Source organism: Triturus cristatus, chromosome 5_2, assembly GCF_964204655.1.
Source record: "Triturus cristatus chromosome 5_2, aTriCri1.1, whole genome shotgun sequence".
NCBI classification, from domain to species: Eukaryota; Metazoa; Chordata; class Amphibia; order Caudata; family Salamandridae; genus Triturus; species Triturus cristatus.
In genome coordinates this window covers 231,398,066-231,418,487 of record NC_140588.1, presented here as the reverse complement: position 1 = coordinate 231,418,487, position 20,422 = coordinate 231,398,066, and the positions used below count along the sequence as shown (strand labels likewise).

The following is a 20,422-nucleotide window of genomic DNA, read 5'->3' as shown; positions in this document are numbered from 1 at the left end:
CCAATGCAGAGCCACTCTACACCATCTAGCGGCATGCAGGAGCTCTGCCAAGAAAATTTCCAGATCTAGTTTGGCACCTGAGGATATTCTAATGGTGAACAATCTGTGGTCAAAAAGAGCTTTTTTCAAATGTACTAATCCAAATTTGGGAGTCGCACAAGTTTTATCACTATGAAAAAGGTACTACAAATGAATACCGATTCAGTATGTGAAAAGGGCGTGCTGTAGGTTTCTTTTACAAATACTGAACTGGTATGCTATGCATCAATGCTCTGCAACCAAAATCCAGTAGCAAAACATTGACAAGTTACAGAGATCTCTAAAGAGGTGGTGACCCATTCACAAAAGAAAAGGGATCTCTTTGAGACCCATTCTCCTTTGCAAATTAAACATTTTTGGAATAGGCAGTGGCTTTTCTTTTTCAATGCAGCCCCCTTTCCTATAAGGAAAACGGTCTGCATTTAAAAAATAAATAAATAAGAGATATACAAAGTTGACATGGCAGACTTATGACTCGATCAGGCACCATCCCTGCGATGGCCTCCAATTGTAGTGAATTTCAATTTGCATCCTACCTCATTAATATTCATGAGGTAGTTCAGACTCCGACCCACCACTATTCGGAATTTTACAAACTGATTTAATAGTACATAGGTCAGTTAAAAAAATCCTTTGATGGTCACAAAGTACTGGTCGCAATTTGCGACCTATATTTTAGGGCAAGTTATTCGTACACCTGGCCCCTTCTTTCTAGTACTCTAACTCACAACCACATTGGACGGTTTATTATTTTATCCAGATCAGTGTTTTATTACTTTTTTTTATTACAGGGAGTTTAAGTAAATGAATGCTGTAAAAGTCAATTTTCCCGGAAAAATGATAATTATCTCTGTGAGCAGCATCACTGCACTGTGTACGTTACTTGTCACACCCCTTCATAAGCTGTTCCATGTTCAAGCCTCAGAGTGAGCCAAGCCAGAAAAAAAGACAGGTGCATCCTCTCCAATGCTTGAGTCACCTTGTTTCACTGGCTAGGTATGAGTGAAGCAGGAGCTGTGGTACAGAGAAAACTCCTCTCTACTTTGTCTTCCATATCTAAAACCTTTAATGTCCCACATCTCTGATATGCAATATCATCACTGGAAAAGTCTGTAATTCAAGCAGCTGTTCAAAGCTTTTTAATGAAGCAACAGTAAGCTTTGCTCTTCACCAATTCCTCAAATTGCCACTCACCATACAAGTGTCGAGATCCTCCAAACGCTCCATCTCTGTTAGATCTTCAATCGTGATGGTGGTGCGCTTCACGGGTCTGTCTTCTGCCGATTCAATTTCAAGGGACTCCTGATGTGGGAGGGGTTTACCCCGCCTGGTCAGGTGATCAGCCTAAATAAAATTACCATAGTTACAACAGAGGTTTCTTCGAAGGAATCAAATTTGTGTACAATGGCACACATCCGCCATCCCTGACTCTGGTCGGTAGTGTGGATCAACGTGGTTTATCAAAGACATTGCCCTCTAAACTTAAAATCCTGTCAGCAATTAATTCAGAGGTAATAAGGGAATTAGTGTCCATTTTATCCATGTGTCATGTTAAAAAACAAATCCTTAAGGATATTTGTCTACATGGGTATGTCAATTTCCTGAATTAACTTGAGGGAACATTCTAAAATGAACACTAGACTTCACTGCCATAAACATCTTAGGAGATTGATATTACAACTACTACTTAACTGTAGAGACACCAGGGCACGAGTCGAGGGTACACCCAGGTAAACGGCGTCCAGCCACTATTTTCACTGGGTGGATGCCGTCTACCCTGCCCAGAAGTTGGCCCCCAAAGAAATATGATGAACTCGTCCCTGTGTCATTTTCAGACACAGTGACACATTCAGCAGCGCCTACACATTGTCTGCTCTCGCTCCGAGCAGCAACGTGCATGTGGGGAGGGAACTTATCAGGCTCCAGCTGGACCCATAGCAAAGACCAAATTAAGGGGCAATCAGGCCTCCTTTTGTTGGAGTATCCGGGCTGAGAGCTATCTGGAGCCTCACACCTAAATGGAAACACAATAAAGGGGAAGCAGAGGCATACAGCATGTTATCACTTCAAAAAGTATTGACATGCATGCTTTTGACTTTATTCAGTCCTTCTATATGAGAGATAAGCATGCACTATAAGAAAGTCAGATGTTCTGGTAGGCCACAGTATTTACACAAATAACAATATAAATGCCACTATTTTGTTTTATTTCTTTTATAGTGCTTCTCATCCAGATGCAGGGTGTCAGAGCACTTTGCATCACATGTACACATTGTACAATGACAAAAATTCATACAAGTGTGTAAATCAATGTACAGGATGTGTTACATAAAACTGTGAGGATTACAAGTTATAGTAGTCACATGTCCTTCATAGCTCACTGTCCTATATTAGAAGGATTACAATTTATGAGCTACAAGTAACAAAAGGATCTCTGTGTTAAAAGCAGTTACCCACGTACCTAGCTACATAAAATAAAAATCTGTCATCTGCATATTACATGATGTGCTTTGCAGGAGACACATTACCCACTATGCTACTTTGAGTCAAAACTGGAACTAGATAGAACAGAGATCTCTGCACCAAATGTATTAACTTCAGGAGTTATCTTTCCATTATTATTCTGAATTATAATGGGCATTCTGAGATTTTCTGAGCACTCAAAGATCTCTACAGCAGGTGTCTTAACCCCATACGTTATTTTAAAATGCAGACGTTGCAAACAATTGAGCAAAATATATTTAATGTCATGTTTCTCCTTGTTTTCAATTTTTTTGTGGCAGAATATTAAAAAAAAAACTTCTTGTAATGCGCTCAAATTGACCTGCTAAACATGTGTGTGGGGTCTTCAGATGTGATGTCACTTCTTGTGATGACACTACCTGGGAGGTCATGGGTTGTGATGTTTTCACATCCTGCGACGCCACGTGTGATGTCACGGGACACAATGTCACTTGCATACTCTGCCTAACTTGGTTAGTCCCCCGCTTAATTTTTTTGCGGTCTTGTGTGCTGAGCAACACCAGATCAACTAAGGAGCTTAGGGATTTACTGTATTAATTGGGTGCACCTACAGCAATCACAGTAGGTGTTTTTTTTAATAACAAATGTTGTAAAGATGTTTTATTCTACTGTCGTCATTTTAAACCTATGACGACTTTGCTTTTATTATTAAACACCTAATGATTTGTTGTGGTTTTATATATTTATATGTGCATAGTGAACGTTACAATGAACTAAAATTGAATGAGTACATTGATTGTATTCATTCTACACCTATAATTAAACTTTATTTTTGTACATATCAATGTTTGGGAAGACTATTTAAGAACGCTTTCCCACGTCTAGTTTGTTTTCTCTGGCCTTTACCAGTGAGAGAGTTGTGTTATTAAAAAGAGGAGTGAACCCCCCCCCCCCACACACACACACTTTTCTCCCATTTACAGTTTCCACAGGAGGGAGATTGCCTTGTTCTTCTGTTGCTGGCACTCAATAGAGCGAGAAGCATCTGTCCTTTCCCATTATAGAGCCAATCTTTCAGCAGCCTAGTTTACCCAGGCGCTCTATAGCTTGATGTGTTAGTAAACAAGAAGAATCAATCCACCGATGTGAACAGCTCGACGCCCCTGAAGCAGTCACTGCATTTTCACCTCTCCGAGTTTAACTGAAACCAATAGCCTGCTGAGTTGATTCTAATGACTAGACTATAGAGCCATGGCCTGTTCTGGGCTGAAAGCCACTGCACCAACCCAGCACTGTGCACCATCATCCTGTGGGAAGCGGAAATGAATCACTGGGATCGTCAATGGGTCTGTAGTGTTTACTCTGGTCTGTCTCACATGAACTTTCTGCTTCTTGTGTCCACTGTTTGCCTGTATTCCATGGCTATATTTCTTTATCTGACTTTGTTTTTAGGTGGGGCTACTGGGCCTGCTCCCCTTTCTATTTCTTTTAAACGGGAGCCATCTTGTGATTTTATTGTTTTTAAAGAGAGTTATGCTATATAAGGTCTTAAACTGATCACAATTAATCTTAACAATTTTGTAACATTGTACTTAAATCATTGTTTTATTTTGTGTAAGTTTTATGGAATGAAGTTTCCGAAATCAACTTTTACTTACTTTAACTGATGGATGTTTTTCACGGTGTAAAAAATGCATCTTCAATGAAATCAAACAGATGAACAGCTGGGATGCACAAGTAATGCCCCTGTCGGTGGTAATTGGAGAGGCAATGTCTCTAAACTGGGAATGGAATGAAAGTTCCTCCTAAATGCAGAGGTGGGCAGTCCATATATAACAAACAGGTATTTACTTATGGAGTCAAATTAGATGGGTCGGCAATTTCTCGGAGGGAAAAATCAAGCAGAAAAACGGACTGGGGTTACTGGACTGCCACTGTTGATGTAAATATCCGTTTTCTCTTGCGCAATCTTCTGCAATATTCATTGTCCATTGCTGCACCTTCATGCCCACTATTGATTGTATTTTTTGTACTGATGATTTCTTTTCCCATCTTTAAGTTTTGTTTTTTAATTGTACAGAAAATTCAAAATAAAGTTATTTTAAAAAAAACGGACTGGGGGGTGAAGAGGCTATTTGCATGGACTATGAAGACGCCAGTGGCTTGCAACGAGTCCTGGGCCACCCTGAATAAATGATGCTTTAATAGCATTTAGATCAATCAGCCACACGCTGTGCCAGCTTATGAGGCTTATGGGCCTTGGCTTGGAAAAATGTAACAACTCTTAAGGCCTTAAAACACACGTTTGGAAAAAGTTAATAAAATCCAATATGAAGAGATTTTGGGCCAGATGTACGACGGTTTTTTGCGGTCGCAGAGGGGTTTCAGACCCCTTTGCGACCGCAAAAAACGAGTTGGCCATGTACTATTCCCATTTTGAGAGTGACTCGCAAAATAGGAATAGCGAGTCGCTATTAGGAAGGGGCGTCCCGAGGGCCTCCCTTTCTAATAGCGAGTCCTCCAGGTATGTATGACTCTTTTGCGACCGCAACTGCGGTCGCAAAACAGTCGCAGTTTACCACCCTTCTCAAAAGGGTGGTAAAATACTTGCAAACGGTAAGGGGTCCTCAGGGGACACCTTCTCCTTTGGTAATGCAAAGGAAAATATTTTTAATAGGCAGGCAGTGGTCCCAGGGACCACTGCCTGCCCTTAAAAATGAAATGAAACAGTTTAATTTTTTCTTCTTTAAATGCATCCCGTTTTCCTTTAGGGAAAACGGACTGCATTTAAAAAAAAAAAAGCAGTTACAATGCAATGAGTCTTGCATTTACGTGTGTTTGAAGTTGGATGCGGCACGGGGACTCGGGTAGCAGAAAGACACACCACACGCGTATAGTACAGGGACTTCTGGGACTTTATTATTTTTCTTGATAGTGACTTTCGCACTCTTTTATACTATAATCCCATGGAATCAATACTGTCCTTTCAATAGAACAAAAGCAAGGGTCTGTACATCGGGTGGGGAGCACATGAAGCGGAAGAGGGGGTTGCAGGAGGGGTTCTTCTTAACTGCCGAGCTCGGGGCTCCTCGGGATTCGGTCCTGTCCTAGGCGTTGCTCTCACGTCTTCCCAGGGCACTCAGAGGAAAAGGGAGGGAATGAAAACAAAGAGCAGAAGAACAATTTTTTTTCGTGCTTTCAGGTACACTATGTGCCACCACCACCAGACACCGTGTGGGGAAGGGTAAAACCAAATGTGCAGTGAGGGAGGGCCAGGCGCTTTCTTTTTACCACCAAAGCAAGATACCGTGCCCTATGTTTCTGCACCTCTCCACCACCCCCACCAGAATGCCCCACCTAACGGTACTCGCCTTGAGCCATGACCCATGCTTTGGGCCATGGCGTAGGGACCCGGGGCGTCCTACCTCTCCTCCGGGCCGCCGGGCTTGCTCGCAATCTCCGCTGCCTTTGCGGTCTTGCCTCCGTTGTCTCTCTCCCTTTCCAGCTCCTCCAGTACTCCGCCTCCTTCTTCTGTCATCGCCGCCACTACAGTTTCCGCATCAGTCGTCCTCACTCCGCTCCTTCCGCCATTGGACACCCTTCCTTCCGAGTCCCGCCTTCTTTGTTTGTCCAGGGCGGGTGACGTCACGGACACTTCCGTTTCCTTCCCCAGTGCCGCTAGACCGCTCCCAGACGTGGGTGCGTGTTCTGCCCGGGCTCTTCCTGTTTCCGGTCTGTCGGGACGCCGGACTTCTCACAGAGCTATTGGCATTGGAAATTACAATGTCTTTTATTTATGTTTTGGCTTTTAAAACATAAATAAAAGACATTGTCATTTGCAATGACAACAGGTTAAACTTGTGTAAATGCTAAACCTATTGCATTGCAAATGACTGTTTTTTTTTACGTCGAAGGTTGCCTGGGGCCCTTCGTCAAGATCAACTTATAATTGCCTCGGGGGAGAGGAGGGCGGAGTTATTGTGTGGAGGTAGTTTGCTCTGGGATCTCAGTTATAAAAAATAATCTAACGTGCATCATCAGTCATAAACCCTGTATACATAGATACTTGCATCAATAACCCCTAATAAAATTATACTTGTTGCAAATGATCCCCAGAATCCATTCAAGGCAGTACATATTTCAGGGAGGTGCATGTATTTGCCTAATTTCCTTGAATTTGGGTCAAATTTGCACTCACATTGGAAGTCCCAGATGGGCCCGTAATGTTTTACCTTGGAGGCCGCCATGTTCCCTTTCAGAGACCCTGCAGAATCATCGACATCAATGTAGCTGTCTGGCAAAAACAGCATAACCTGTCAAAACTGTTTTCACCCTGATCATTAAAATCAATGCAATCTAAATCAAGGTGATGCCTGAAGTTGTCATTGGAGGTGTGCACATAACACTGGTATGAAAAATCATCAACTGCCAATAGAGACAGCCAAAATCAATGAAGACCTGTTATGTGACCCTCTGTGTACATGACTGACCTACATTGTGAACAGGGGTGGATCGCCACTAATCCACAGCGAACGACCCTTAAAACCCCCAGGAAAGCCGCTCATGTGACAGACAGCCAGTGTGTGCCCCCCTTTAAGCCCATGACCAAGCTAGCACCCATTGCTTTTTACCACATGCAGAACGCGTGGAATCTCCAAATAATCCAAATGGTTAAGAGTAGCCGCAAAAGTGAAAGCGGCGTGCGGCAAATTCATTAAATAAGCAAGCGCAGTCCCTAAAGTGAAAGAGGACCGCGCAAAATACCATAACAGCCTTTATGTATTTAATCAACCGCAATGTTAAACGAACATACACAAATGGTAAAAAAGAAGTACCTACCCAGCAATTAAAGGACACTGCATAACGCTGCAAGTCAAAGATCCAATCCGGGAGGGCGGGGCAAAAAGGAGACAAGGCGGTAACAAGGAGGGACTAAAACGCCTCCCTTTCAATGGGAAGCAAGCGTTTAGCATAAACGCTGATGCAACCCAATCAGAATGATTGGCGTGGCTTAAAATCAACAAAAATCCCAATTACAAGAAGCCTTGCAGAGCGAGCAACGCATGCGGGCTGCAACGCTAGGTGAGACCTAAAAACTGCTTTTTTGAAAAGCAGTCACAGACATGGTGGTCTGCTGACCCCAGCAGGCCACTATCCCTGTTAGGCTGGCAATTCCCAATGGGGTCGCAAATTGCGAGTGGTTCATGAATATTGATGAGCCTCGAATTTTGCTACCCCATTGGAAATCGCTAACAGTGTCTCTGACACTGTTGTACATTGGATTTAATGCCTTGCAATTTGTGACTCGCAATTTGTCTCAAATTGCGAGGCACTAAATCCAATAGTCGTACATCTGGCCATTAGTTCCTACCTCAAGCATTGCATGTTCTCATTGCTCTCACTTTATTCCTCTTTTTAAACAAGCTGCCCGGTTGCAGGCTTTAGGAAACTGCAATGCAGACATGTTATTGTTTCTATTTTTATGTGACTAGATGAGTGTTTATTGAAAAGTGGGAAACTTGCAGGTTACAGGAGTCACTGGGCTGCAAGGACATTACCCCCTCATCCATTTTCCTCATTCCTACATCATAAGGTTTGCCTCATTGAACAGATTTACCTACCCTACCCCTAGATCAACGTTTTAAATCAACATTTGCACCCCAGCCCCTTACATATGTTCCACCTACCAGGGGCCACAAATTAAGCACCAATGGATCAATTAATGTGTTTTCTGTCTCATGAAAAATGGCACTCCCTCTTCCATGGCAGATGAATTGGTTGTCCCATTTCAAAGACATTCTGGACAAATCTCTGGTGGTGGCACTCCATTGACTGCAATTGCAGGGCATAATGCATACCTGCCTTCTGGTGGTTCTCTGGGCTCACTCGCTCTTCCTCAAAAGACAATGAGACTCCGATTCCTGTGCTGCAAACTCAAGTGATGGTTGGTTTCACAACACCTAGAAGGGGCCATCCTTCTCTCTCTGGGGGGGGGGGGGGAGGTCCTCCTTCCCTAGTTTTGAAAATGCATCCAAGTAGGTGGTGATAGCAACTTGTGGGCAGCGTCTCATTCATGGTGGAAGTGCTCTGACAGAATATCTCCGTTTAGGAGTCTGAGGTCCCAGATTGGCATTAGACTCGTCATTTTTCGGAATAAGGAAACAGAGTGAATAGACCAGTGAGCCCTGCTGGTGTAATGGCAAGGTTCTGTGCCACCTTTTTTCAAGAGTGCCTGAACATCCTCTCTGAGCAACTGCTGATGTTCTGTTAAAAACTTTGTGTTTGTGAGGTGGAATGTTTGAAGGTGTGGAAGTGAGTTCCATACAATAACCATGTTGGATAATATCCAACACCCATCGGTCAGAGGTGATGTTCCGCCCTGCGGGAAAGAACCCTTGTAGTCAACCCCCGACAGGTGTGTGGTCAGGGGGAATGCTTGGCAAGTCAATGTTTAGTGGTGGTGGCGGAGGGTTTGATGAAACTGCCCTTAAATTAACCCCTTGGAATTATTGCCCCAGTAGGAGCCCCTGTAGATCCTCTAGGGGAGGATTGTCTGGGTTCGCTGGTAGGAGGTGGAGGTCTCAGGGGAGGTGATTTTGGGTCCTCCACAATAAGAAGAACAGTGAAAGGAGCCACATTGCAATGTTGTTTGCAATGCCCCCATGTCTCATTATCCTTTATTTATTTCTAGTGGGGAGTCCACTTGATGGCCAAAAAGGTGTTCCCCATCGAACGTTGTTGTTGAACCTCAAGTTTAAAATCTGAGACTCAGAGCCAGGCATGTCTATGAAGGAGGCTACTTATATTCATGCCTCGAGCTGTGATGTTGACTGTATCAAGGGCACAGAGAATTGTGGTGTTTGAAATTAACTTTCCCTCAGAGGCAATTTGGTGCGCCTGCTTTTTGTGTTCCGCAGGGAGATATTGGAGGGTGCCCTCCATTTCGTTCTCCAATGGTTGGCACACTGGGCAATCACCCTCTTACCCATGGCATTGATCTTTTTACTTTTTTTATCTAATGGAGGCCCCTCACCAGAATCTGAGAGTTAGCCTGCTTATGTGTTGTGGCACTTACTAATGAGTTAGGTGGGAGTTGCTCTTTTATGTATGTGGGGTCACTGGGTGACGGTTTATATTTTTTGTCACGTGACTTAACAGGGTCTCTAAATATATAGTGTAGCATAGTATGCCTTTAAGCATTGGCAAATATTGTGCCGAATGCTGAGTAGAGGAAAGGGTTTTGAATAAAAAGTAATCCTCTAAAGGCTCGGTAGGAAGTGGAACCGTGTGGAAGGCAGAATGCCTATCGAGTCATGGTAGGTGGTGGTTTCACCTGAGGGAGAGGGCATAGCTGGATACAGATCTGGGTCTGTATCTGCAGGTGGCTCCACATTGTATGAGTTCTAGGGCTCATGCTGCGGTGTGATTGAAAATGTGTATCTGTCCCTCCCTCCCATGTGCAGGAGTGAATGGAACCCTCTGGCGAGTCGGTTGTGGGTTGAAAAGGAGAAAGCTGTGGTGATGGACTGTTGCGCAGCAGGCATTGCTGGGGAGGCTGATGTGCACTGGACTTGTGGCATTGTCTGCCCTTTTTAGTGTGCTTCAGAGGAACAGGGACTTGCAAAGCTTCTTCAAATGACAACAGTCTATTAGCTGGATGGTTCCCTGATTGAGGTGGTCTAGCAATGATACAACCAGTGTCTGGATGTATCATTATATGCTTTTGGTGTGAGTCCAACTCCTCTTGAAGCTTTTGAAGCACTGGTTCCACAAACTCTGAAGAATGTGCCTGCCTGCCGGAAGTGAAGGATTCCAACCCCGGATCTGAAGTTATTATTTTTGGCGCCGAGGTGGAGCAGTGTTTTGACGCCAAAGATTTTGGCTCTGAAGGTCGTCTCAACCCCAATGGAGAAGGCGTTGGTTCAGAGGCATGTGGCTTGTGCAGTTTTTTTGGGCACCGAGGCCGGGCATTTCCGAAGAAGCCGTCCGGTGCTGACCATGGCCCCAAGGCAGTGGTGGCCCAACAGTCTTTCTCTGATTGGGGAGAGACAGGCAACTCTTTGTGCTGTGGTTGGGGTGGAAGCGGAGGGGGCGAAGTACTCACGAGCTGCCCTGGAGTGATATCCTGCATCTCCATCTTGGAATCAGAGTTGTCCTATGGAAAGAAGGTGCCCTTATCAGCAATTGATGGGAGATCTTCTGACAAGCTTTGCCTTAACTTTCTTTCTAGTTTAAAAGATGCTGGATTAAGCCAATTGGTTTCTCAACCTACGCACAAAGCTGGTCATACTCTTGATCTTGTTTGCTCGAATTTCTCAAACATCCTGATTGAGGATCCCTATCCGGTGATTTGGTCGGACCACTTTTTTATCCCTTTTGTTATTCATCTTTGCCAGCATGTGAGACCTAGAATTCCCCCTAAGGCGGTAGGACGTAATTGGAGTAAGATCTCCCCTGACAGTGTTGCCCTACATCTTGTAAATACCACTCCCAAAGACGCCCCTGATTTAGATTCACGCCTGACTAACCTCAACTGCTGGGTCACCTCTGCTATTGACTCGCTCGCTCCTATGCGACCGATTAAAACCTTTCGAGCAGCTCCCTCCGCCCCATGGTACTCCGACGAGCTTCGGAAATATAAATCTTCTTGTAAGCTGTTGGAGCGCCGGTGGAGGTCATCCTATTCTATTGACACAAAACTTAAATATAAACTGGCCCTCAAAGAATACCGTAGGAAAATAATTGAGCATAAAAAACGTTACCTGGAGGAGAGAATTAATAGAGCGCATGGCTCGGCCAGGGAAATTTTTAACACAGTGAAGACTTTCACAGATCCCTTGGCTCTTAAACAGTGTCTTCCAGTCTCTCAGGCCCTTTGCTCCCGCCTCTCTGACTTCTTTGAAGACAAGATCGCGAAGATCTATGACACCTTCCCCAAGAATAATGATCTAGGGAGTGATACGCCTTTACCTGACCGCATCGAGTCTTCTTCCACCTTTTCAGACTTTGAGGCAATCTCACTGGAACACTCACTGATGGAACTGTCTAGATGCCGCTCCGGCTCACCACTTGACCCTTGGCCAGCCAAGCAATATAAATTATTGGCCTCTTTTCTTAATCCCTTCCTCAACTACATCTGGAATGACTCGCTCAAAAACCGGAATTTTCCCGGAGTCTTGGAAACATGCCCAACTGGTCCCGATTTTAAAGAAAGCTAATACAGATCCTAAAGAGCCGGTGAACTATCGACCCATTTCTGTGCTCCCATCCCCTGCCAAGGTCCTTGAAAAGCTAGCTCAGCAACAACTCCGAGGTTTTCTTGAATCCCACGGCCTACTTCATGAATCCCAACATGGTTTTACAAAGTGCCATAGCACTGAGTCTGCCCTTATAGAAATGGCCGACTCTGTGCGGTGGAAACTGGATGGGGGTTTCAGAGCGGTGCTGGTGCTGCTCGACTTGTCAGCAGCATTCAACACCGTCTCTCACCCCATCCTGATTGACCGTCTTCGGTCGAAGGGCATTCAGGGGAAGGCCCTGGAGTGGCTGACCTCTTTTTTGTCTATTCGCACCCAGGCAGTCTATACTCACCCTTTTACCTCTGTAAGCCGTACCCTGAAATGGGGTGTCCCTCAAGGCTCGGCTTTGAGCCCACTATTGTTCAATGTCTATTTTTCTCCTCTGGCTGAACTCATTGCTAGGTCGGGCATCATAGCTACTTCCTATGCAGATGATATTCAGCTGCTTTTCTCCTATGAGAGTGCCACGCAGACTACTTTTGATCCTCTGAAGGATTGTCTGCGGGACATTTCAAAATGGATGGACCATAACTGCCTCCGCATGAATGCGGCGAAAACGGAGGTTCTATTTTCCATCAACCCTCCCCTCTTGATGCAACTCTCTGGTGGCCACAGGAACTTAGCCTTCCCCCTGTCCCTATGGACTCTGTAAAAAATCTAGGGGTCAAGTGGGACTCAAATCTTTCTTTTAGCAACCAAATACAGACCGTTTCAGCCGCTTGTTTTTCCAAGATCAGGATGATTAGGAAATTCATCACCTATCTCCCTAGTGACACCAGGAAAACCATAGTCCAGGCATTGATTACATCTCACCTGGACTATGCGAACGGCCTGTATTTAGGGTTGCCCGCGGGCCTCCTACATCGGCTCCAGACAGTCCAGAATGCGGCTGTTCGGCTGGTCTGCGGGGTTTCCCTACGCACCCATATTTCGCCTCATCGTAGACCATTACATTGGCTACCAATCCATCAAAGAGCTGCATTCAAAGCCATGACCTTAGCCCATCGAGCAACTAGGGGTAGGGGATCGGCCTACCTCTCTGTTAGTATACGTCCTTACTGTAACTCTCGGAACCTCCGTTCCAACTCCCAACATCTGCTTTCCATACCAAGATTCAGGAAAGCACGTTCTGGAGGTAAAACCTTCCAGGTCTGTGCCACAACTCTCTGGAACGAACTCCCGATCGCAATTAGGATGATCCAGGAAGAATTACCCTTCCGTAAGGCACTAAAAACTTTTCTCTTTTGTTAACCCCCCCCAGGACTATCACTCTGCTTTCACTCAGACCGTTGGGGTAGCTGCGCGCTATATAAAATACACAAAATAAATAAATCTTGTATGTACTGTTGAGGTCTTAGGAACCGAAGAGATCTGGGGTGTCTTTGGAGACTGCGGCCGATCATCTTGAGACATTGAGCTCTACAGTCATGCAGCGTCTTCGATCGAAAGGACATGCAGGCTTTACAAGTAGCTTCCTCATGTCTAGGGGAGAGGCACAAATGCCACACCTGATGGAGGTGGGTGCATGTGAACTTGGTGTGACAACGAAGAAAGAAGCAAAAAGGCGTACGTTTAATGACCGGGTGGACATGGCGCGGAAGGAACGTCGAAGATGAAGACCACACTGAAGGATGAAGGCCACGGGGCAGCAGCTGACTCAAGTCACCTGACCAAGTTGGCGTTGATGCAGCGACTTGGGACACAGAGACTAGCAGTGTGAACCGGAGTAGAGGAGCACACGTCCGAACCAGACGGCGGAAGAAAACAATTTAACAATAGAGTTGATGACTATGCGCATTACCAGCAAGAGGAGTCACTATACCTTGTGACTTCAAAGATTTTCTTCAAAGAAAAAAAACCTGCACACTCAAGCCAAATACTGGATACCGGGATTCTGTTTAGCATGTTTATCTACAGCTTCAACTCGAACTCGAACAAATTGTTACAGAAGGCAAGTAACTTACTCTTCCGATTACTTCTAACTGCAGATTCCTCACTTTGTTAATAGATAGCAAAGCAGTACCTCTCAAAGCAGTGGATCTGTGGAATGGCTCAGCACAAAAGTCCTGCAGGACTGAATGGTCAAAGTGCCCTCCCCACCCGACTTGGCTATAAAGGCAGGAATGCTTTGTGGATTGCTGCCCACGTCACAGCCTGAAAGATGTCCAGAACAGTCACTCCATGTGACAATGCAGTGGTAGCAGACTTCGATCTGGTTGAATGGGCCCTCATACTTTCTGGGGGCTACCGTGTAGCAAATTTTAATACAGAAGACTATCCACCACAATATGGTCCTTTTCGGCACTTCCTTAAATTTATTTGCAACAGAGTACCCCACAAAGAGCTGAGCCTCCACCCAATGGTCCTTGGTGCAAATAATGTAAAAACTCAAAGCTCTTTTGAGCTCAAACGATGGAGCCTCTCCTCTTCTTTACAGAGTTGAGGTGCAGCAAACAATGTTGGAAGGCCTACTAACTGTCCGATATGAAAAGGCATCAGAACCGTGGGCAGGAATGCTGTCCTAGTCCACAATATCTGTTTGTCTGGTAAACAAGTGGTGTATGTATGGTACATAAATGCACAGAGCTTGTAGCTAACTCATGTGACAAACTAAAGTTATTGTAATGAGAAAGACTGTTCTGAGTGTCACTAGGGGGAAAGACCAGCCATGAATCACTTCAAATGTGGTGCAATTGGGAAAGTGAGAACCAAATTAATGTCTAACTGCACCATCACAAAAAAGCTTGGGTGGAAACATATCCCCCAGTTCCATCAACTCCTATAATCCATACTGCATGTTTGGTGGTCTAGGGTTTCAGAGGTTAGATCATCAGGTTCTGGGTTGCATCCAGGATGTGGCCCTTTGCAAACAACAGCCATTCCCAGAAGATCAAGGAACCACACTGTCCTGGCCCAATCCGGATCCACTAGGATGATTTGGGCCTGGTTGTTATTGATCTTCTTCAGAACTCTGGGGAGGGGGCTAAGGCGGGAGGGCATACAGAAGTCCTGAGCTCCACTCTAAGACGAATGAGCATCCCAGAAAGAACTCCAGAGGGCAAATGTGTTGACATTGCATAAACTTGGCAGTGGCAAATAGATTGAGCCAGAGTACTCCCCAACGCAACACCTTCAGATGTAGCTGCCATTCATGATCCCCCAGGCATCTTCTGGTCAACTGAATCTGTCCACCCTGATGTTTAAAGATCCCACCAGGGTGTACACAGCCAGCGTGATGCCCTTCCAACTAAACGAGTTCCAAAGATACAGCACCTCCTGACACAGTGCCTACACCCCCACCACGCATTGCTTGCTGAAGTACCACATTGCAGTTGTGCTGTTCCTGAAAACCTGAACCAGCCTCCCTTTGATGGACAGTAGGAAGGCCTTCAATGCAAAGTGAATAGTCTGCATTCCCAATAGACTGATGTGGAGGGGGGTCTCCCCAGAGACCAGAATCTTATGATTTCCACCTCTACTAGATGACCTCCCGAACTTAACAGTGACACGTCTGTCACCACTCATCACCGTCAGCTCTGGGTGGGCAAAGAAGAGGAGTCTGCTGCTGGTCCAATTTGGGTCAAGCAACAACCACTGCAGGTCATGTGTAGTCTCCTCCGAAACCAGGATAGAATTTGAAAGGTTTCTTTAGTGCTGACCCCACTGAAACCTCAGATCCTACAGCAGTGCCCAAGTATACTTTCTGGCATAGTCAACAAGCAGGATGCAGGAGGTAAAGACACCAGCCATTCTCACTGAGGCCAAAAACGGAGGCTGAAACCCCAAAATCATAGGCAAATGACCAAGACTCATCGAACCAGAGGGAAGGCTCAAAACTCTACCACAGTGGTTCCCAAACTGGGGTCCGTGACACATTCCTAGGGGGTCCGCAGGCAGCAGTTTTAAAAGCACTGCAAAGTGTATAATCAGCAGTTTTCAAAGCAACAATACAAGTGTCAAGATAACTCCGGTGATTAATGTACCTGCTGGAGAGAGATTGGAGTTTTGTCTAGTGCCAGCTTTGACTCCTCTAAGGAAGCACAGAGGTTTAATATGCCTGATGCAAAGAACGTGTACCATGCATTCAAAAAAACAATATTTTATGTGCACAGCTCAGTAGATTACTTCTTTTGTCACAGAGCTTCTGTTGTTACTGTGCAGTTCATAAGTTACAATCATAAACTAGCACAGTGAGCTATGAACTGCCATCAAAGAGCGGCATTCAAACTGCATGGTACAAGTTAGTAAGTTATGTTTTCTCTCAGTCTTTCATTATCCTGATGCTGCTAATAAAGGTTTTTTTGGGTAGAAATAAATTCTTATTATTAACGTCAATGTTAACCAGTGTGTTATTTTCTGAATCCTGAGTTTGTGCTTCTCCAGACCTATGCCTACCAGTATAGATGACATGTGAATCCTACACCTTGAAGTCCCCTTTGCCTTATGTAACATTTTCTATACAATGATTTACACATGTATGATTCATTGTCTCTGCCCTACACTGGTATGAGAGATGCTATAAAACAAAAGCAATACATGTGACAGATGGGCTATGGAGAGATAAGAGGCACAGTTGGAAATTAATGGTGAGGGAATCTTTGAAGAGCCCAAACAAAGATTCTTGTATCCTGGTACACAGTAAGGTCATCATTTACTATGCTTTAAAAGCTAATACAATTCAATATATAATGACAAATGTATGTGGAATGCACAATTTTTCCCTACTTTTCTTGGGGGGGAGACCACCTCAAAGCTCCCTTTGTAGTGGTCAGGCTCACTCACTACACTTGGTGCGCACCGTACAGGGACTGGTCTGACAACAGTTGGTAGGGCTGCTTTGCGTTTCCAGTACAGCCCTGGCAGGAGCAGGAACCTCGTACCACGAATTTAAAGCAAACATTGAAAAGGTAGTCGCTGAGGTGCAGCATCAACCGTACCATTAAAATCTTTAGATATTTGCAAAATTTTTCAATATAAAATAATAAAATCTTTAGCTATTAGAGTATTTGTTTGGTGTGCACTTGTTTGTGCATTTTTAACAAATTACTGTTTTAATGTTTGAAATTTAAATAGTACAAATTACTTTGGGGTCCCCGGTAACTTACTGGGGGTCCTCAGGAGCCAAAATGATGGGAACCACTGCTCTACCATATCCATGATGGCTCTCATTAACGGGAGCTTCTGCAAAGAAGTAAGGTGTGACTTTGGCAGATTAAGAACTCCAAAGATGTTAGGAGGTTTCTTGACATCTGGACATGATCTGTGGCTGATGTGGTGAGCTCACCCTCAAGTCATTGAGGGGAAGACTGGTGTCCCCAACCTCCGATGATGTGCTGCAACCACACTATCGCTTTTGTGAACATGCAAGGAGCACTGGTAAGGTCAAAATGGAATATGGAAAACTAAAAATGCTCCAGGTCCACCTTGAACTCCAGATAATGCCTGTGGGACTACAGGATGGGAATGTGAACATAGGTGTCCTGCAGGTCAAGCATTACCATTCAGTCTTCTGGATCCAGGTCAGACAGAACTTTGGCCAGAGTGAGCATATGGAATTTGTTCTTTTTCAGGAAGGAATAGAAAAGGTAAGTATCTAAAATAGGAAGAAGCCCTCTGTCCTTCTTTGACATCAGGAAAAGACAGGAGTAACACTCAGTCCCCATTTTCGATTCCGGGACCCTTACTATGGCTTCTTTGTCCAAAATAGCCTGGTCCTCCTGCAGCAAAATGGACAGATAGTCCTCCAACTGCAGCTCAGATGTAGGAGGACTAAGCTGTGGATCTGAGAGGAATGAGAGGGCACCTCCTTGCTGGACTTTCTGGCGCACCAATCTTTCAAATGTAATGCTTTGCCATCCATGAAGGTAAAACCTTATTGTCACTCCAGCAGGATGGCCTTGTGCCACCATAGACAAGATAAAGTTGTTTTGTGGGGCAGGAGACTGAGCAGTGTGCTGCCCCGGAGGGCTTGGACATTGCCAGCTGGATCCCTGACCCCAGCCTCAAAAGGACTGAGGGTGTTTGTTGCCGAGGAGGTGGTCCTTGGTGTTGTCTTTGAGGCAAGTCTATTTCGAAGCCTCGACAGGAGTGAAACTATTGGAGATACTGCTGCATTGGCACATATAGACCAAGGAAGCACACTCTGGCCCTGATTTCCTTGAAGCATTCTAGGACCAAGTCTGCCTTATCTCTGAAGAAATGGGTGCCATCAAATGGCGTGTTCATTAATGGCACCTGAAGATAACCCCAGATGTCTGAGGATCTTCATCTGTATGTGGTGCCTAAGTGCCACACTGATACCGACTGACCTACCCAGTCAGTGGTCTCCAGCCAAGAGAGGATGTTTCACTCTTGAATGGTTTGATCCAGATTGGTCTTAAACGCCTCTGGAACTGCGGGCAAAATTTCAGCTACAGAGTCCCATAAAGCTTGGGAGTAGTGCTCTAGTAAGCAGCTGGTGTTGTGGAAGAAAAGGCAAGGCTGGCAGAGGAACACATCCTCTTCCAAATACTCCCATTATTTTTCACTCTCTATCAGGCACAGCAGTAAGGAAGGAATCAGAATTTACTCTGCTAGTGGAGTCCTGTATCACCAGGCTCTCCAGAGTACGGTGTTACATAAGGAATGCAGGGTCATCAGGAGTTGACCTTTGGCAACGTGCCACTCGTCTATTCCCTGATGGGCATGAACAAGGTTTTGCCCAAGTGCCCATGAGGGTACCAGTAACTGCCTTATTAAACGATAACGAATTTCTGAGGAAACTTATGCGGGTTGTAGAATTGCTGTGAAAAAATTAGTCTTGCCATTAATTTAGGATAGTTGCAGATCCAGAAATTCAGTTGCCCTTCTAATAACCATGGTGAAGGATGCAGACTCTTCTGTGGAAGGGCCAGTGGGGACTAAAGCCTTGTGTTAGGTGACATATCTAGCCCATCAGCGTCTTGTAGGTCCATATAGAAGCTGCCATTATCATATTGAGGGGAAAACTCATCCCCACCATCATTAACATCAACACAAAATGCAGGCTGGCTCTCATCAGAGTCCAACCCAAAGAGTGACTGGAGGGAGACTTCTAGGCAAAGGCAATCTCTTACCTTAGTCGGGAAGAATGTGGGCCAGGGGCATGAGAACTGAAAATTGTCCCAGCTTTGTTGGAGGGCAGGACAGATTCTGCTCAGAGTGACAGAACTTTGGGATTGACATACTCGCCCAGCACTGGCGGCATCAATGCCAGAATCAATGCGACTGGAACTGACGTGAACCTGGTCAACGTGTGTGGAATCGGCTAGAGTCAAAGCTGAACATGAAGTGGGTTCAGGAGTCGTAGCTGGTAGCAAGGATGAACCCTTCATCAGGAACCTGACTGACGACCTCCACAGGTCCATGGTGCCCACAGATGCGCCAAAGGGTATTGGTAAGATGCTGAAGATGCAAAGCCTGGTACCCTTAAATGTCTCAATTTGTTGTGGCATTATCGACTGACCCCGAAACTTGGGGTGCATCAACTTTAGAACTGGCTCCTCGGCAGAGGACTGGGAGTGAGACTGTGGGGCTCCGTGATTTCCTCACGGCTTCTCAGGAGAGTGGCACAGCTAACACAAGACCTGCTTGGACTTCTTGTGTTTTTTCTTTGATTTGGACTTACCCAAAGTCTTGGAATGCAAAGATCTGTTGCGGGACTAGCCCTCAGAATGGGAACGGGTCAGAATCCTTGACTTTGGGTGGGAGCAGTCAATACAAGATTTGCAACAATGTTTGGTGACGTAAAGATTGGGTTTGCAGTCCTGTATTGCCTTTGAATTCACTAAAACCCACTCTACATATGACTTGGGAGTCACGGCCTGACCCTAGACCCAGAGGCGCACTTCATGGGGATCTCTCACAGACATTTGTCTGTGACAATCCATACAAGGTTTAAAGCCTGTGGTTTTAGGCGGTGCCATTTCCCTTTCACAATGGAGTTTTTGTTAAACAAAAAGAGCTTGTCAAATGATGAGGAAAAGAAGGAGCTAGCTCTGGATCCATGTACTAAGGTGCAGAAAGAAAGGAACTGACAGTGCAAAGGGCTGGTGCTTGTATGTGGTTCTGGCATCACTTCCAGGGTGGGATGGAGTTGAGGTAAAGTGGTATGATGCTACCTGCTGGTGTGGAGGAATAATGCTGAAAAAAAATCTACCAGTCCCATCTGGCGCCTGCGGGTATTCAAAGGGGGGTTAATCTCTGATTAGAAGTATCCATCAGAAATTGTTATTACTTTGAGTCCTAGTCTTTTATGATTCAGGTGTAGCCACCGCCATTCCTTGTCACTGGGGAAAATTGGAGGGGGAGATGGGATATTTGTTTTTTTCAAGAAGTGTTTATTGGTATTCTCTATTTGTGTAATCCAGGGTAGACAGAGCATAATATAGGGAAAAAGGTGTAAATGTTGTTTCAAAGTTTAGATTTAGGATAATTCTGTGAGTTGAACGAGGCAAACTTCATGATCTAAGGACTGTGATGAAGAACACTAGGAAACTCCGGGAGATGGGCCTTCGTGGTGCTAAGTGCATCAGCCCAGTAAGGCCTGTCAGAGGCACTTTGTTGTATTTCTCAGACTTCCTGAAGACCCCCTGACCCCCTCC

At 45.1% G+C, this 20,422-nt stretch overlaps 1 protein-coding gene across 1 annotated transcript in view; it reads right to left on the bottom strand.

Annotated features, from left to right (window-relative positions):
• CARMIL1 (capping protein regulator and myosin 1 linker 1) overlaps positions 1-20,422 on the bottom strand; it is a 995,540-nt gene that overhangs the window by 144,241 nt on the left and 830,877 nt on the right. The window contains exon 29 of the mRNA XM_085607022.1: positions 1,234-1,383. Within this exon, the coding sequence (XP_085463148.1) occupies positions 1,234-1,383 (150 nt within the window). The remainder of the gene's footprint in view (positions 1-1,233; positions 1,384-20,422) is intronic.